Source organism: Perna viridis, chromosome 8 (assembly GCF_037379345.1).
Source record: "Perna viridis isolate PV_CMFRI_1.1 ecotype Kerala chromosome 8, ASM3737934v1, whole genome shotgun sequence".
Taxonomy (NCBI): domain Eukaryota; kingdom Metazoa; phylum Mollusca; class Bivalvia; order Mytilida; family Mytilidae; genus Perna; species Perna viridis.
The window spans coordinates 3,728,992-3,746,333 of NC_142452.1; the positions used below are offsets into that span (position 1 = coordinate 3,728,992).

A 17,342-nucleotide genomic window follows, 5' to 3' on the forward strand; every position below is an offset into this window, starting at 1 on the left:
ACAGAATTTTGAAAGCCAGAGCAGCCCCTGAGTATACCCCTTCCTTGGGAGCAGGGGCGAAATTATTCTAATTACTAACTAGATTTAATTCCTTCATTACTTTAAGTTGACAACTGCTAGAAATAAAATAAAAAAGGTCTTTAAATTTAATGACTTGCTATTTCAGCATTTCTACTAAGGTTTATATATTGAATGACTGACTTTAACCTGAGAGGTTAATGACGACAACATTTTGACAAATACTTTCATTGTTAGTTTTTGATACAGAAATGAATCTCTAACCTGTATCTGGAGAGGTATCATCACAAAGGTGAAGGTCAATTCTACTAGTAATCAAGTGATATGAAGTTGTCTGAACATCAAATTTACTGAAGTGAGTAGATGTAGTCTGTGGCTGAGGCTGATGGGATACCTGTGTACTTCCTGTGTGACCTTGTCTCTGTAAGGTAATTGTGATAAAGTACAAACCAATATTTTTTTTGTAAGTTCTGGCGCTCTTTATATATATAACTGCACAATTATTTTACTGACAAAATTCTAGATTTACTAATTTTCACAGTGTACTTATTTTCATTATTTTTGAGGTTGAAAGAAAAGCGAGAAAAATAATACACGCTAAACTGATTTGTATAACTATATAACACTAATCAAAACTGCGAAAATTGATACCTGTGAATATGTTCACTTGACGGAATCCATGAAATTTAACAACTGTAAAATATAATATGTTTACAGTATATCGCTGTCTATATTTCAGACCATATGACTGCCTAGATTCCAGACTAAATGACTGCCTAGATTCCAGACTATATCACTGCCTAAATTTCAGACCATATCACTGCTTACATGCCAGACCATATCATTGCCTAAATTCCAGACTATATTACTGCCTACATGCCAGATCACATCACTGCCTGGATTCAAGACCATGTCATAGACTTGATAATCTCTTTATATCTTATTGACTAACAAACTTTATTAAATAAGTTAAGTAAAACTTTGCTTAGTTTTGATGGGGATAAATATCTACTATTGCAACATCATGATTTATATTGCTGTCATGTTTGTATTATAATTCCAATCAAAAAGCATTTTATTATTTAGTCCATCTAGTGTATATATTCAAATACATAAAATATATTTTAACAGGGATTTGTGTTCAAACATAAAGGAAATAATGCCTTTGGAACATCAGTTTCACTGAAATTTATTACTGCCTATGGCCAAGACTTTTTCACAAGAAAAAAGAAAAAAGTTCAAACATTTTTCCAGTTTTCTACGGACTGGTTCTCCTTCAGCTTATTCTTGACTTAAATTTGCAATTTATATGATTGCTATTTTTGTTTTTAAATTATTTCTCAACTCAATATGATAAAATTAAGATTTTAACATGCTCGCAAAAGCTTTCGTTTTGATAATCTTAATTTTACAATATGAAGTGGAGAAATATAGATTCTTCTTCTGTCTCGAGGGGATTACAGGATTTCTCCACTACAGGTAGTTAAAATCTAAAATCTGGACTGGAGAAATCCTTTAATCCCAGAGAAAAATAAGGAAGAATCTGTTTCTCCCATGAAAAAAAACATTAAAAATAAATTAAACAACACCCTAAATTCTCCCAACATCAACTTTATCATTAAGGACCTCCCCTCCAGTCATCAAGTCAATGCGTCATCGATATCACTACCATTATGAATAGTTGATACACTACCAACTAATCTTTTAAAATGTTAATAACATTAGTAAAGCAACACGTATTTAATTGATCAATTATATGAATAACAACTGTAAACATGGTAAACATGGTAGTCATGGTAAACATGGTAAACATGGTAAGTGTGGTAAGTGTGGGAGTCTTCACGAGATATTTTAATTTCCCAGCACATGGCAGAAAATTACAAATTTTAAATAACTCACTTGTGCGGTGTGAATGAAGCCTACGAATGGGAGAAATTATTTAAACAACCAATTACTGAAGAAGAATAAATAAACAAGTCATTGTATTTAAACACCCTTTCTTTACCTGTAATTTTTCTGCAGCCATGTTTTTACTTTGTCTTCTGGATTTTTCTATGGTTTCTTTTAATGAGTTTGCATATAAAACAGCAGCCTTCAATTGGGTATCAGTCAGAACCCATAACAGGTCATCTAAATATAGCATTAATCTGGTGGATATAATAGAACAATCTGAAAGAAAGACATCAAAAACAGGTAATCTAAATATAGTCTGGTGATCTGAAAGAAAGATGTCAACAATAGGTCATCTAAATATAGCATCAGTCTGGTGGATATAATGGAAATGTCCACAACAGGTCATCTATAAATAGAAACAGTCTACTGGATATAATGGAACATTCAGAAAACAAACATACTTTAATTATGACACAGTTTTGGTGGGTATTATAGAATAAAATATAAAAGAATCTGAAAGAACGAGGCAATCATATACATTTTTTGTAAATTTGTTATAATTGGTTTTTTTTTCCATTAATCCCTAACACACAGTTAGACATTGTATACAATGTCCTTGATCATATCACTTTTCAGTCGAAATTTCCTCAGAACCTGCAACCTTTCTCTTTTCAATACCATAATAAGAAATTGAGACGGGGTGCAAGGCCAGAGTAAAGTTTGACTTACCACTTATCAGTTTCCAGGGAATGGTATTGTATCAAACAAATGCTTGGTTTCTTGATATCACCACCGTTTAACTAAGCAAATACAGTTATCCTTTCTCTCAATTAACTATCAAGTTATTTGAAATGGAATACAGATCTGCAGTGTACCTTTAACAGGTTTTTCCTGTGAATGAGCAGTTTGGGAAGATTTCCCTTATAAGATATGACAGACAGCTTTTTCACTTTATATCTACCATTTTTTTTATGAGGGTATACAAAAAGGTAATCAAAATGTCACCTACCAATCAATTTTTTCTTGATCGCAATTCTTATTTTTGACTGGTTTGCAATAAACCTAAGAGGTGTTGTCATGAACTGCTCACTTGACTCGCCCTCTACAGCAGTTGCCTCTATACGGGTCGTCTGCCACTCTACTTCCTTAAACAATAGAATTTCTCCTCTTTCAGGATCCCGTAACTTTGTGTTGCCAAGGTGACTTGTTTTCTGCCATGTTGGAGTCACGCTCCTAACCTGAACTCTTGACAACTGAAAAGACAAGCGGGAATATGTTTGACTAATATGTTTATCACATGATGCAAAATAAATATATGAGTGTACAATGCTTACAGAGTTATTGAAATGATGAACATAACATGTTAAAAGTTTTTATGATGATTTCTTTACATTAACATTCAACACATTAACTTCACTCTTAACCAAATATAACTGCCAGAGAAATCAAATGAGCCCATTAAATCAGGCCAGGATCAGTCCCATCCCCAAATCCAAAAACAATTTTAATGTTTTCACTTCAGTTTGGAAGCCATTTCCTGGCTCCCATTCTTAAGTGCATATTTTTTTCTTATCTATTAATTTAAAGCTTAGTTTTTTTACTGGAAAATTTGAAAGCTTAATACTTAATCAGGAGTTTACATGATCAAGCAAAAATAAAAGCTTTCTAACTCAAATGTCCTTCATCATTTTAAACCATGTTATCATAGTGAATATAATTATCCTCTGACTTAAAGAAAGTTAAAATCAAAATGAGAAAAAAAATGGCTTGTATCTAACCAGTAACACAATGTATTAATAACTGGCAAAACAAGTTAAGTGCCCTTCAACAATGTCTTGTGTAGTGGAGATTTGATCTTAAAAATGTTAATGTCAGTACATTGTAATTTCATGGTGATTAGTACTGCCTTTTTTTTAAAACAAGATGGTCAACATCTGCAAAACGTTTTATATCCAATGTTTATTATCAGAGGTAGACGTAGAAAATAATAGCAGTGATAGGACCTACACTGCTACCACGCTCTCCAAAGAAGAGATTGTGGAAAAAGATAAATCTGTGCTATCCTCTTTTGGTCTCTCTACCAAGGACGATGATTGTGATTTACCGTCTTTGTACTGGATTCCTAAACTTCACAAGAATCCATACAAACAACGTTTCATAGCTGGATCTGCAAAATGTACCACCAAACCTCTTTCAAAACTTTTAACTTCTATACTCACAACTGTCAAAGAGGGTCTACAGTCCTACCACAACACTTGTTACTCCCATAGTGGTATTAATTCAATGTGGATCCTGAAAAATTCGAAAGATCTTTTGGAAACAATCAGTTCAAGACTATTATCTGAATATAATAGCATTAAAACCTATGATTTTTCAACACTGTATACTTCTATTCCCCATACTCAGTTAAAATCCTGACTTAAAAACATTATACATCGTTGTTTTTCCAAAAAAGATGGTACACCTAGATACACATATATAGTTCTTGGTAGAGATTCCTCATACTTTGTAAGAAATAATTCCAAATCATCTTCCAAATATACAGAGGAAGATGTTTACAAAATGCTGGAATTTTTAATCGACAACATATTTGTCCAGTGTGGTGGATGTGTTTTTTAACAAACGGTTGGCATTCCAATGGGAACAAATTGTTTTACTCCTTTACTTGCTGACCTATTCCTTCACTCTTATGAGGCTGATTTCGGGGATTTGATACATTGCATCTACTTCAAAGAGCTTGAGATAAAGGATACTACAGACACTGTGAAGTCAGCCTCATATCTTGACCTACACTTAGAAATCGATGGTAAAGGAAAACTACTGACCAAACTTTACGACAAACGTGATGACTTTTCATTCAGAATTGTCAACTTTCCTTTCATCTGTGGCAACATCCCTTCAGCTCCTGCGTATGGAGTATTCATATCACAACTCATACGTTATGCCAGAGCTTGCCGAAACTACGCAGACTTTTTGTATCGTGCTAGAACTCTAACAAATAGGCTTCTGGAACAGGGTTATGTTGCTACAAGATTGAAGTCATCACTACAGAAGTTTTATGGTCGTCATCATGAACTCGTGGATCGTTATGGTGTATCCATCAGCACAATGAAAACTGATGTATTCAACGGGTCATGGTTTTCCTTTCCTCATTTGTCTACCCTGGACTTGACTTTTTATGAGCGACTCGGCCGGTGTTTCTAGAAAAGCAGAGGATGCTTACCCTACCTGTGCACCTGGTCCATGCTCCCAGTTTTTAGTGGAGTCCGAGTTGCTCATTTACTTTTATTACTTTGTATGTATGATTTAAGTTACTTTATGTTCTTTGTTGTGTATGTCTGTTTTCCATGTCTGGTCTTTGTCCCTGGATTACATTCTTTTGATTACCGCTATAACCTTGGTTCCCTTGATTACTCTTGTTCCTTTTCTCAACACATCTATTTTACACTTTTCAACTACATGATAAAAAAATACCAATCATATATATTTTAATTCAAAATGATTAAATGCTGTTAATAGTTGAAGACCTTGTCAATATCAAGTTAAATAAAGAAAATTCAATTCAGAACTAATCTTTAAGTAATACTAACCTGGAGTGAGGCATTGAATTGTCTGGAGTTAAATTTCACTGAGACTGAATTTATCGTAACGAAAATTCCATCTATCACTTTATCAACAAAGCCATATTTTCCTCCAGATCTGAAAAGAATAATGTGATGGTGAACATTAGAGGATTACATGTACGTTGATTTTTGTATTGTCACATGTATTAAAGTTATTGATTTCAGTCAATAAAAACTTACAAAGTTATGAACTAAATATCTAGAAAACTCATGGTCTGAGATAAGAGTTTTACCATTAGTTGCATTTTGCCAGGTATATCTTCCCAATACAAATAAAGCAATTGTCTACATGATGAAAACAATATATGTTTAGTTATTCAATTAAAGTTTTTGTTTGACATTCCTATTGCTGGCCATGTGAGCAGTATTGCGGTTATATTTATATAACTGGCCATATAGTCAAGATGACAATGTGGAAGACATATCCATAACTTACCATGTAGGCAGGGTAACTGGGTGGAAGACATACCTATAACTGGCCATGTGGGCAGGGTTACTGGTAGACAACATACTTATAGCTCAAGCTGGCCATGTGGTTGGGGTTACTGGTTGTACTAAGAAGACATACCTATAGCTGGCCATATGGGCAGGGTTACTGGGTGGTCTTGGTTCCTCACAAGTTTCTACCTCTAATATAACTTCATCAAGGAACTGAAATAGACAAATGATTATAACTGATGTTGTAATAGGATTTGCTAAGATGTAAGAACAGTGAAACTACTAGAATTCATACTGTACAAGGCATGGTAACTTAAAACAAAATAGAACTATCAGAGTGAAAAAGAGAAATGAAACTTTATCACGTTTATGATATCGTCAAATATATTCACCAGTGTTCACATTAAGTTAGTGTGTTGAAATCAGTAAAACATATTAACGTTTCAACTTACCAAACAAATAGGTTTGGATTTCAAGTTAGTCCATTGAATCTGAAAAGAACAATAAACCAGTTATGAAAAACACATTTTTCAACTTGTCCATTGTAATATCACCAAATTCATAATTATGGCCTTACCATTAACTTCTATTTTTAAGAACACCTTTATAATAAATTAAGATATTTGTGAGACACTGCTCACTCAGAATACCCCAACCCTCCCAAACTACCATTAACCATATATACTTGAAAGGAAATGAGTGGTTTAAAAAAGAAGTAGATGATTGAGAGGCCTGAATTCAGTTAGCAAGGTTCAATGTTTGTGACCTATCACTGATAAATAAATGCCAAAGATTTAGTTACACAACTATCCAAAGAATTGAAAACAGCAAACATTTCAATAGAAATCATTTAAGTAAACCCATAGCAAATCAATGCATTTGAGCTTGAACTTTACATGACACATGACTTCATCTTCTAAGAGACTGATCACATAATCTAATTGAAAATTTACTCAAATAGTCAGTTACTAAATTCAGTTGGAACTATCAATATGTGTTGCTTACTTTTATAGACAATTTGTTACACACTGCTTGTTTTAGTCTCATCCATGTTGGGAGATCCAACAATTCCATTAAAATGGCTTCATCAAGTTCAAGGTTAGATAATTCTCCTTCTCCTTTCAATGTACTTAGATTTATCTTATCAGGAGACAGGTTCTTAGTAAATCTGTAAAATATAATAATGGCACAAATCAAATATTGGTGTATCCATCTGTACCATGAAAACTGATTTGTTCAACGTGTCATAGTAACCTTTCCTCTTTCGTCTACCCCGGACTTGATTTTTTATGAGCAACTCGGCGGGTGTTTCTAGAAAAGCAGAGGACGCTTACCCTAACGGTGCTCCTGGTCCATGCTCCCAGTTTTAAATGGAGTCTGAGTTGCTCATTTGCTTTTGTTACTTTGTATGTATGATTTTAGGTACTCTATGTTCTTTGTTGTGTGTGTCTGTTTTCCATGTCTGGTCTTTGTCCCTGGATTACATTCTTTTGATTACCGCTATAACATTGGTTCCTTTGATTACTCTTTCAGCTATTATGCTATTGAGTGATGTGCATTTCATATGAAAATTTGATAGTCATAATTTAAAGGTAATTTAATATCATAATCTTTGATGACAAAAAAGTCACCAGATGGTTTCACCCAAATTAGAACATGAAAAATTGTACATTACCTTGCAGAAAAATACATTTCAATGTGTTAATCTTTACCGAAAATAAATATTTTTTTTATATACATTGTATTACTTTAAATTTTTTCTGAAACATAAATGTATGATTTATTTCAATATTATATATGTACTTCAAAGCAATCAAAAATATGGTTTCATTTAATATACATGTATTATAGACATAAACAAGAATTTCACAGCTTTCAACTGTTATGTTTCAACATCTTGAAGACATGTCATGAAATCTTATTATAACATGGAATCAACAGCACACAAAAATGTGCTTGTCATCGGCAGGAACTTCACCTATGTTAACACGACCAAGCTCCTAATGCATGACGGCATAATTATGTATTATACGACTAAAAGCCTAGGGCCAGTAAATCCTATGACTGGCTAAGTCACGACTCACGGGCTAAGCCTTAGGGCTGAAATAGCAATCATTCATAAAACGATGTAAAAGGGAGAAAGAGGGGAAGACTTACTTAGACAGATGTTTAAGAATCTGATTTTTAATAATTGAAGCCATATTTCAGGCTTTTGGTTGATTTTGCATCAACACATAGTAGAAAGTTGTGTCCCATGGATTACGTCGCTTACAACATTTATCGATTGTAAAAATAACATTAAATTTAATCGTGATCTGAAACAAATCTACAAATTCTTGTATTAGAATAAAAAAGCACAAATATTGTTTGTTAGTTACTCTTTGTTGAGCGATCTACACGCCTGTTCTATGAGATAAAAAGATTTTTTGTGTGTATATAAGGGACGTTTTTTACTGAAGGAAGAAAAAATTAATTATTGTCATTGATGTTGCTTGTATCAAAATAACTGTACCACTAAATGAAGCAATTCCTGTGTTCAAACAACTCTATTTTCTGTGTTTGGCGAGTAAATGAGAAGGTAAACATGTTTTTTGCAGGAAGGAATAGTCTTCAGTATAGCTTATTTAAGCCAAAATTAAGGGCTACTCAGTATACTATAATACTTTTATAATATAGCTTATAGGTGTCTTTTCTCCTACAACTTAAGAGGTTGGAATTCCGTTCCTCCATAACTCAACCTCTTACTTCAAAGTGCCATATTGCATAACACTTGTTACGACGTTCTTTGAAAGCGGCAGTTTTATGGTAAACTATTAACCATTTAAAACGTTTTATACAGTTTATTTACAATAACACAGGAGAAAGTGACTAAACTGAAGAAAAACAAAAGTCCTACCTGATGAGAAAATCCAGCAATCCTGGAAATCCTTTGTAAATGCAGTAATAATGAACTTCATATTTGGTTTTTAGCTTTTTGAGTGTGTAATTGAGGTTCGTGAGATTATGGATTTTAAAATTTGCATAATGAACGTATCAAATTATCCAACCAATTGCCTTGACCAACTTAGAGTTTGTTTTGTCAAAAATATATTGTATTAAGTCAAATTAGTGACCTAATTCAAAATTCCTGGTCATTTTGACAACTGTCTTCATTACAAATGTTTTCTAGGTATTTTAACAAACATTTAGGATTTTAATCGCTCGATTTCCGGTAGGTCAAACTTCTTTTATGTAAATAAAAGACTTAAAATATTTTAAAACACATGTTTAGCTAATTCACATTTGCAGTGGCTTTCAACGTGTCTGGTGCTAGATGGCATCAAGTCAGAAAATAGCTTGCCAGGCAACCTCTAGCATTGCTGGAGTAAGGTGTTAGTAATACAGTACAGCTTGCAGCATAGTCTGATAGATACCTGGCATACCCCAATACCTGGTATGCCAGGTATGAATCCTTTGAAATTGATTCTGTTATTTGTAGTATACAAATGTACAACTCACTAATTGATAAATAAATACTTGTGTCTCTGGTAAGAAATACATGTATGTTAACTGTCAACTTTTATTATTAATTATCACTCATATAATCATATCTCATGTATTGTATCTGTATGTTTGTTTGTTTGTTTATGCTTTGGATTATTGTAATCCCTCAATAAATTGATTACTTAAAGACAATAAAAACATTACAAATAAACTAACAATTAATCATTTCTGTTTGAAATGAAGCCATTCACAAAGTTTTGGTAATAAAACAATACAAATTATGCTGAATTAAACGTTAAAACATGCAAGAAAATATGTCAAATATGTCACAATAAATCAGTGTTTTACCCACATTTTATACCAGAAGTAAATCTATGTTCACAGCAAAAGTTTCCATTAAATCATTTTCTGTGATTTTTTTTCCTACCAAAATTGTGACTTTTTTCCTGTGACTTTTTTTCCGTTTGCCATGTACCTGTTTAGTTAATTAGTCATTTCCTGTTGTGTGTTAGATACAGGTAATGCTGGGGGATGGGGGTCTTGTTAATTAAGGGCCAATAAGCAATAAATACCTGGCATTGGATGTCAGGTATGAGGTATGCCAGGTATTTATCAGACTATGCTATGAGCTGTACTGTAGTATAAAATTAAAATTTCAAAAGATTGCATTATAACTTGATAAAAATACTTACTCATTTAGAAAGACATAACATTTCATCACCCCAATTGTTCACCATCAAATGTCTAGCCTTAAGGTCAAGGTCAAAAACTGAAATTTACATCAAGAAAACAAAATGCCAAATCTTTATTGGAAACAAAAGTACAACATTTTCAAGTATATACTTTAAACGTAAAAATTAGAAGTAATACAGTCGAACCTTGTTAAGTCGAAGTCGAAGGGACCATGCAAAAATGTTTGAGTTTTCCGAGGTCGAGGATAAACCGGAAATACTTGTAGTTTGGTCAATGATTGTTTTTGTATTTACATCATTTGTTGTACTTGTATATGTACATGTACTTCACTTTACACGATACTTCGTAATGTCTTGTGTTTCATATCGGAAGATATTTTTTGTATGTTGTATATCATGTTTGAAATACTGAACGGCACCGAGTATTTTAGTGAAATTTCCTTTTTGTTTTTTCTACATCAAAAACGTCATAGTTCATAACATGTTGCTTCGTTTGATTCACAATCAGGAGTATCGTCACACCATGTATTCTATATTATTACGATAAAATTTCAAATTTACTAGCTAAATGAATGTAGTCGTTGAAATACCCTTACTATCTTCTGTTTGATGTTTCATTAAATAGTCAGATACCATTGCAATTCATCTGTATTTTTAAAATTTTTTTATCAAAATATCCAATATCACTGTTAGTGTAAATTCCGACGTGTTCTTAATACAGTTCGTTTCTTTTAACAACACACACGATTTTAAATTGATTAAATAAACAAATCAAACCATAAAGAGTGTCAACAAATTAATATTTATAGCCATGCTAATCGTTGTTAAAACACACTTCGATCATGGTTTGTAATAAATCAATCAGTTTTCCGACTAATTAGTTGACTTTGAGACATCAGGGTTAATTAACCTTGAAGTCCTATCGAGGGGACTGATTGATTACCTTGAGTTATCCGAGGTTTCGATTCATCCAAGTTCGAGTCATCCGAGGTAAAATTGTATTGGAGTAAGGGGAGTTTTGCTGGGTCTTTGTAATTAGTTAGAGTTATCCGAGATTTCGACTAATCCGAGTTCGACACATTGAGGTTGGACTGTATAGACAACAAACTTTTAAAAGGAAGATAAACTTGCGATGTTTGTATATCTAATATTTCTACATGATATCTTCCACTCATTGGATGTAGCCTGTATATAAATAATTGGATGTAGCTGTATATAAAAAATAACTCATCAAAAAATGACAAACATGTATAAAATGTAAAAAAAATTAGATGATGCCGAATTTTTAATGACATGACTAAAATTTTATCTTATCTGAAGTATTCTGAAGTACTGGAGAAACAGAAACAGAATTTACATCGTATCTTACAATGAATTCCCTGTTATGCCTCATTGAATTTTACGACTACGACAATATTCAAACGGTCATTATTGGCTAGGTGGAATCTGGGTGTTTAACAACTTTGTTAAAAAACATATTTCCAATCCAATTGAGAGGCTATTCAGAGATTATCAGCTGCAAAGCAAAAACTTTCCTTACCAAAATTTGTAGTTCTGAAGATTATATTAAATATATTGCCATATTTGAAATGAAATGTCTTGATAGAATGTAAATGATTATTTATGATATAATATGCTTTATTTGCCTAGTATAGAGAATAGGAATCTTAGATCATTTGTCCAATTATTGCCGGCGTTATTTTGCATAACCTGGTAGAAAATTGAAAACACTCCTAAAAAAGATTTTTATCCCTTCAGAAATGCCATGCCTATTGGCAGAAATTGGAATTGTCTTGTACAAAATTTTTACTTAGTGTAAAGCTAAAAAGTATAAAAAATCGTAAAGTTATGAGAGAATACTGGTTATGTATGTTCCAAAACATTTAAGGATACATGTATTTACATGTAGTTGCTGAGATGCCTTCTATATGAACATTGAAATAATCAATTTCAATTCCATTCTGTTCTGAGGAATTTTACTGTAGTTTCTAATGATGACTCTGCATTCCAACAGCTACATGTACAACTTGCAACACATTAAGATTAGCCTTCATTTTGTTAATCTTGAACTGGAATTTTTACGTTTTACATATTCAGTTTTAGTGGAGTCTGAGTTGCTCATTTGCTTTTGTTACTTTGTATGTATGATTTTAGTTACTTCATGTTCTTTGTTGTGTATGTCTGTTTGCCATGTCTGGTCTTTGTCCCTGGATTACATTCTTTTGATTACCACTATAACCTTGGTTTCCTTGATTACTCTTTCTCATTTAGAATTGTCAGTTTTTTCCTTTCCTATTGTAACAACCTCTGCATATGGAGTATTCATATCACAGCTAATATTTTAATATGCCAGTGCCTGTGGAAGTTGCACAGGTTTTTTTGTACAAAAGTATCATGCTAAACTTCTTACAACTTTCCAAAGTTTTACAGTTGACTTGATGAACTTGTTGATTGTTATAGTATGGCCTTCTCAAATAATTTGTAAATAACATTCTAATGTGACATGAAATAATCATCTAGAGAACTTGTAATGATTAAAAAATGTGATAATTAGACATTGCACTGTTCCATATCATCCTTTGCATCAATCCTCGACCAATATAAGCCCTCAATTCATATCTTCAAGCAGGGATCTTGTGCTTGGTATGGGAGTCTCTTGTTGATAAACAGTCTGATATGGAAGATGCAATGTAGTAATCTATAATTAGAACTGGGTGCATTCAAACAACATGCCCACTATAACCTTATTCTTATAAGTCTTATTTTCTTGATGACATGTACTTTGATAGAACAGGATTACTTGTATAACCACAAAAACTTTTTTACTTGTTTGAGTCACCTGAAATTAAAATTTTGCTGTCTGTTGTTGAAAATGTACATGTTTTTCATTGAGTTTTGTGTAGAATGTTAGTGCTTTTGTGGAATTTTTTACTGATCAAAATTATTTCTGTAGAGGTTTTTATTTAATCAGACAAGTATAAAATGTGTTACATTAAAATTTATTGAACTCATATTAGTACTACATGTTTATAACTTTTTTAGGGATGGCATTGAATTTTGAAAAACTTTTGAATGATGCCAAAGTATTGGTAACTAGGCTGAAGTCACATGATGGGTCAGCTGATGTTATGATTGCTCAGACACAGACATTACACAATAGAATAGATTCCATGAAACAGGTAATTCAAAATGAATAATTTTAAGTTAAGGGTCATTTTCAAGGGCCACATGCACGTATGTTTGTATTCTTTTTTTTTGCGACAGTCAGCCTTTTGGCTCAACGAAGTGATTGCATGTGCTCTTTATAGCTCCTGAATGATTCTATTATTTATATATGTAGATTACATGTATGTTTTCACTTTGTATCATGCTGATTTGATAATTTAGTTATGCATTGTACATGTTCTCTACTGGAGTGAAATACATGTACATTGTACTTGTATAATGATCCTGAACTTGACAGGGGATATACACCATATCCTTGTGGTAGACCTGGGGAAATGGCTCTGAAATGTGTTACTTTTATGAAAGTCAAATGCTGTTTTAGAGATCATCATCTTATAGAATGAGAATTTATGAAATTTAGTTTAGGAATGACCTTATTAAACAGAGAAAAAGTAGAAACAGGAAAAATGTGTCACAGTGAAAACATCTGTACCAAACTGTAAAAAAAAGTTTAAAAAAAGACAACCCAAAAATGAACATTGAGTATGGTCTCATACACTTCCTTTCTTTGTTATTTATACCTTTTTTATCTACTACTCAGGATATATACAAAGCTGACTATGATTATAAGCTTATCCCAATAATCACAAGCATAGAGCGTATATTAAAGGTTCAAAACTGAAAGTAGGGGGGTATATTGTTTTACCCTGATCCCACCATCCCTCAATCCCACAAGATATATGATAACTCAATAATTCTTGCACAAATTCAATTTGAACGTTGAGATAGTGTATATATCCATAGTGGGAAGCTCCCTTTTATTTTTTGAAAAATTTAATTATAATATTTCATTTTTGAGTTTTTGTTTTTGCAAAATAACTCAAAGTGCTTGCATCCAATAAAATGAAACTTTGGTAAAGTGTATATATCCATAGTGGGATGATCTCTCATTTTTTATTTTATTATTATTATTTGTTTTAAATAGTTTTTTTAACTTTTGCAGCAATTTATGTGTGATGTCAGAACTTTCATGCTGATATTTGATCGACATCAGCATGTTTTTTTTAAGTATAAGACTAATAAAATATTTTCATCTATATGTGTGCTTTGTGAGTAAGTATACGGTTGTATGTTTATGGAGGATTGTTAGAATATCTCCTTAGAATCTGAGCAGATCAATGAGAAGTTGCTTATTTATTGTGTAGCCCAAATCTACCATGTGTGGGGACATCAGACATAAAGCTGTTTCTAGTCCTACATGGAGTATTTCGACTATACATGCAGTCAGTGTCCATGTGTAATGTGGGGACATCACTTTGTTATTTATTGGTCCTGACTTGGTACAGGAATTTCCAATGGAAGTGTTGGTTTGTTTAAATCTCATTAGCTGATTTTATGAAAAAAAAAAAAAACCAACACTTACGGTGGCATGTAAATTATAGTTAATTGATAGTGTATAAAATAAGTTTTCTTTGTATGTATAAAATTTCTCTTCAACAATGTCTAACGTTTCTTATTTCTCTTTAAGTACCAAGATGACATCAATGAACTGAATGAAATAGCCAAACACAGACCAAGGTCAACATTAGTGTTAGGTATAGCTCAAGAGAACCGGCAAATCAGAGAATTACAACAGGAGAACAAAGAACTATGTTTATCATTAGAGGAACATCAGTCAGCATTAGAACTCATCATGCAGAAATACAGAGAACAAATAATGAAACTTATACAGAGTAATAGAGTGGAAAAATCTCTTGCTTCCAGACAAGACCAGAAAAATAGGGTATGGACTGTTGTGTGTGGGTTCTTAAGAAAATTTTTCTTCTTTTGTTCTGGACAGAAAACTGTTGTAGGGCAAGCTATAGCTTAGTGCTAACCCTCAGACATATTATTTTTCCTGAAAAAAAATACCACGGAAACTCAATAAAGTTCAAGGAAGGGCACACTTGATAGTGTAGTGTGTTGTTTTTTTCTTCTGTGGGGGTTTTTAAGGTCTTTGATTACATTTACAGATCTCGCACGATCACCGCTTATGGGGATTCTGTTAGTATATGGAGGTAGCAAAGCCCAGACTTTGGGATACCTGACCGAAGAACTCAGTCAGAGTATGTCCTTCTAGGGGCTGGGCTGCTCTATTGACGCTCTGGCCTACTCCCAGACCCCACGTGGGTCTGAGAGGGTGTCCCCACTCTCACTATTTTGGAGTATGTCAGCGTGAAGTGTGTCTTTTTTCTTGTTCAATGCAACATAAACATGCATCTTAGAAATTTTTATCATTGAAATGGTTCAATAAACTAAGCCAATAGCAAATAAAGTGTTGCAAGGCTTGTCATCCTGTCAAAAATTAGCTTAGAAAACTGATGTGGTAAATGATGTTATATAATTTATTACATCTTTGAATATTTAATTTTTTTCATGAGCAAAGCAAAGCAGATGCAGTTTTAACAATGAAGTAATCTTCAAGTTTTTTTTTACCATTTTGTGTTTATTCTATAGGAGATAGAGAAACTAATTGATAAGATAAGTGAAATGGCAGCAGTGATGCAGAAATCTGCAGCTATAGATGATTCTATGGTTGCTCCTGTCCAGGAAAAACTTAAACAACTTGAGCAGGAGAATAGTGGCTTACGAGAAATTCTAGAGGTCTGTACCACAGCTAAACAGAAAATAATGAGTGGCTTAGAAGCTATAGATACAGAGGAGAAATCAATACAAACTGATCCTTCAGCTTCTGGTAGTGAGACAACAGACAATGTCACTGCTGAACAGGGAACCTGTAGTAATAAAGATCAATCTTGACTTCTTTATGTATGTTGAGTGATAATGTTGTAAATAGTGCTAATCTTTGGTTACCCCCAATATGATCCACTCTGCATTTACTATATAGAATCTCTCCTATGTACAGTAAGGATAGAATCAGATAATTCAGTTTAATGCTAGTTTTACTAGGTTGTGGCATTAATATTATAAATTCTATATCTCTAATGTCTCAAATTACTGGTGCATTATCCTAAATTTTCATCCATAAATTTCTAATACTAGAACATTACCAAGAAACAAGTCAAAGTCACTTATGTTTCTAACATCACAGCTTCCAATAGGTTAATGGTACATTATTTATCTATAAAATAATCTTCAATATTATTTTTGTTGAATGTGAAGTAAGTGTTTATATTGTTGGATGTCATTATATTTGTAATTTATTTATAAAATTAAAGAATTGTACAAATATCAGTTACATGTATATCAAGATTTATTGTTTTATGTGTAGTTTCAAAACACATGCTTCTGGGTTTTATCTATCTGATGGAAATTTTAGTGCTTGGATTCCATTTTCACACGAGTTACCTCATCAGAGTGGGCATGGTTGTTTTGTATGATAATTTGTCTGATGATTCTTGTTTTTCCCCAATGATTTATCCACAAAGGTTATTTGCAGACTTTGTTTTTATTATGAATTAACTAAAATATATGTGGAAATAGGAAATGGTAAGTTTTAAAGATTTATTTAAAGGAAACAAGAGCAAATGCTAGCTCTCTCTATGGTGCAGAACTTCCAAAACTGTTTCTTTTGTTCACACACCTAAGTTATCATGTTAGAATTGTAAAACAAAATTGAACAATTTAGAAGACAACATGATAGTTATGGTCATACTATGGCACGCAACAGTAACAAAACTTAAATAAACTGAAAACTATAGTTAGCAATCAATAAACCTAGTTTATTGCAAGCATACTATAGTTTATCAATGTAAAAAAAATGTTTTTGGGTCGCTAGTACATGTAATAGTTAGAGAGCAAGCATCTGATATTTCATTAAGTTTATTAGATACTTAAACACATGAATAAGTATCTTTTAATAATGTATGAAATATCTTATAAAGAATATTACATATCTCATAAACTTTATAAAACATCTTATACACTTTATAAGATATAGTATAAAAAATAGAGGAATGTACTAAATTATATTGGATTTCTACAAATTGAAATAAATACTAATATGGCGTGCCATACGAGTGTGTCACAA

At 32.5% G+C, this 17,342-nt stretch overlaps 2 protein-coding genes across 5 annotated transcripts in view; one reads left to right on the forward strand and one right to left on the reverse strand.

Moving 5' to 3' along the window:
• Positions 1-8,241, reverse strand: part of LOC148608985 (bridge-like lipid transfer protein family member 3B) — a 55,268-nt gene extending 47,027 nt beyond the window's left edge. For 3 of the 4 annotated variants that reach the window (XR_015914659.1, XM_088541774.1, XM_088541772.1), the window contains exons 1-8: positions 8,130-8,241; positions 6,978-7,140; positions 6,425-6,463; positions 6,103-6,185; positions 5,502-5,610; positions 2,921-3,164; positions 2,024-2,187; positions 283-439 (exon numbers count right to left, since the gene is read on the reverse strand). Coding sequence is in view for 3 of the 4 variants with exons in the window: in XM_088541774.1 (XP_088397900.1) it covers positions 283-439; positions 2,024-2,187; positions 2,921-3,164; positions 5,502-5,610; positions 6,103-6,185; positions 6,425-6,463; positions 6,978-7,140; positions 8,130-8,173 (1,003 nt within the window). In the remaining variant the exon portion in view is untranslated. Of the gene's footprint in view, positions 1-282; positions 440-2,023; positions 2,188-2,920; positions 3,165-4,130; positions 4,427-5,501; positions 5,611-6,102; positions 6,186-6,424; positions 6,464-6,977; positions 7,141-8,129 lie in introns of those variants that run through there. The other variant, XM_088541775.1, reaches the window with a different exon arrangement.
• Positions 8,242-8,402: 161 nt separating this feature from the next.
• LOC148608987 (FGFR1 oncogene partner 2 homolog) lies at positions 8,403-16,546 on the forward strand. Its single transcript, XM_088541283.1, has 4 exons — positions 8,403-8,550; positions 13,190-13,326; positions 14,841-15,095; positions 15,809-16,546. The coding sequence occupies exons 2-4, from the start codon at positions 13,192-13,194 to the stop codon at positions 16,109-16,111; spliced, it is 693 nt and encodes a 230-aa protein (XP_088397409.1). The 5' UTR covers positions 8,403-8,550; positions 13,190-13,191; the 3' UTR covers positions 16,112-16,546.
• The last annotated feature ends 796 nt before the right edge of the window (positions 16,547-17,342 follow it).

Excerpts from the sequence above, each read along its gene's own strand:
- LOC148608987 (XM_088541283.1), top strand. The coding sequence starts at position 13,192 with ATGGCATTGAATTTTGAAAAACTTTTGAATGATGCCAAAGTATTGGTA. Across the intron at positions 13,327-14,840 it reads GAATAGATTCCATGAAACAG|TACCAAGATGACATCAATGA; the intron begins GTAATTCAAAAT and ends TTTCTCTTTAAG. Across the intron at positions 15,096-15,808 it reads GACAAGACCAGAAAAATAGG|GAGATAGAGAAACTAATTGA; the intron begins GTATGGACTGTT and ends TTTATTCTATAG.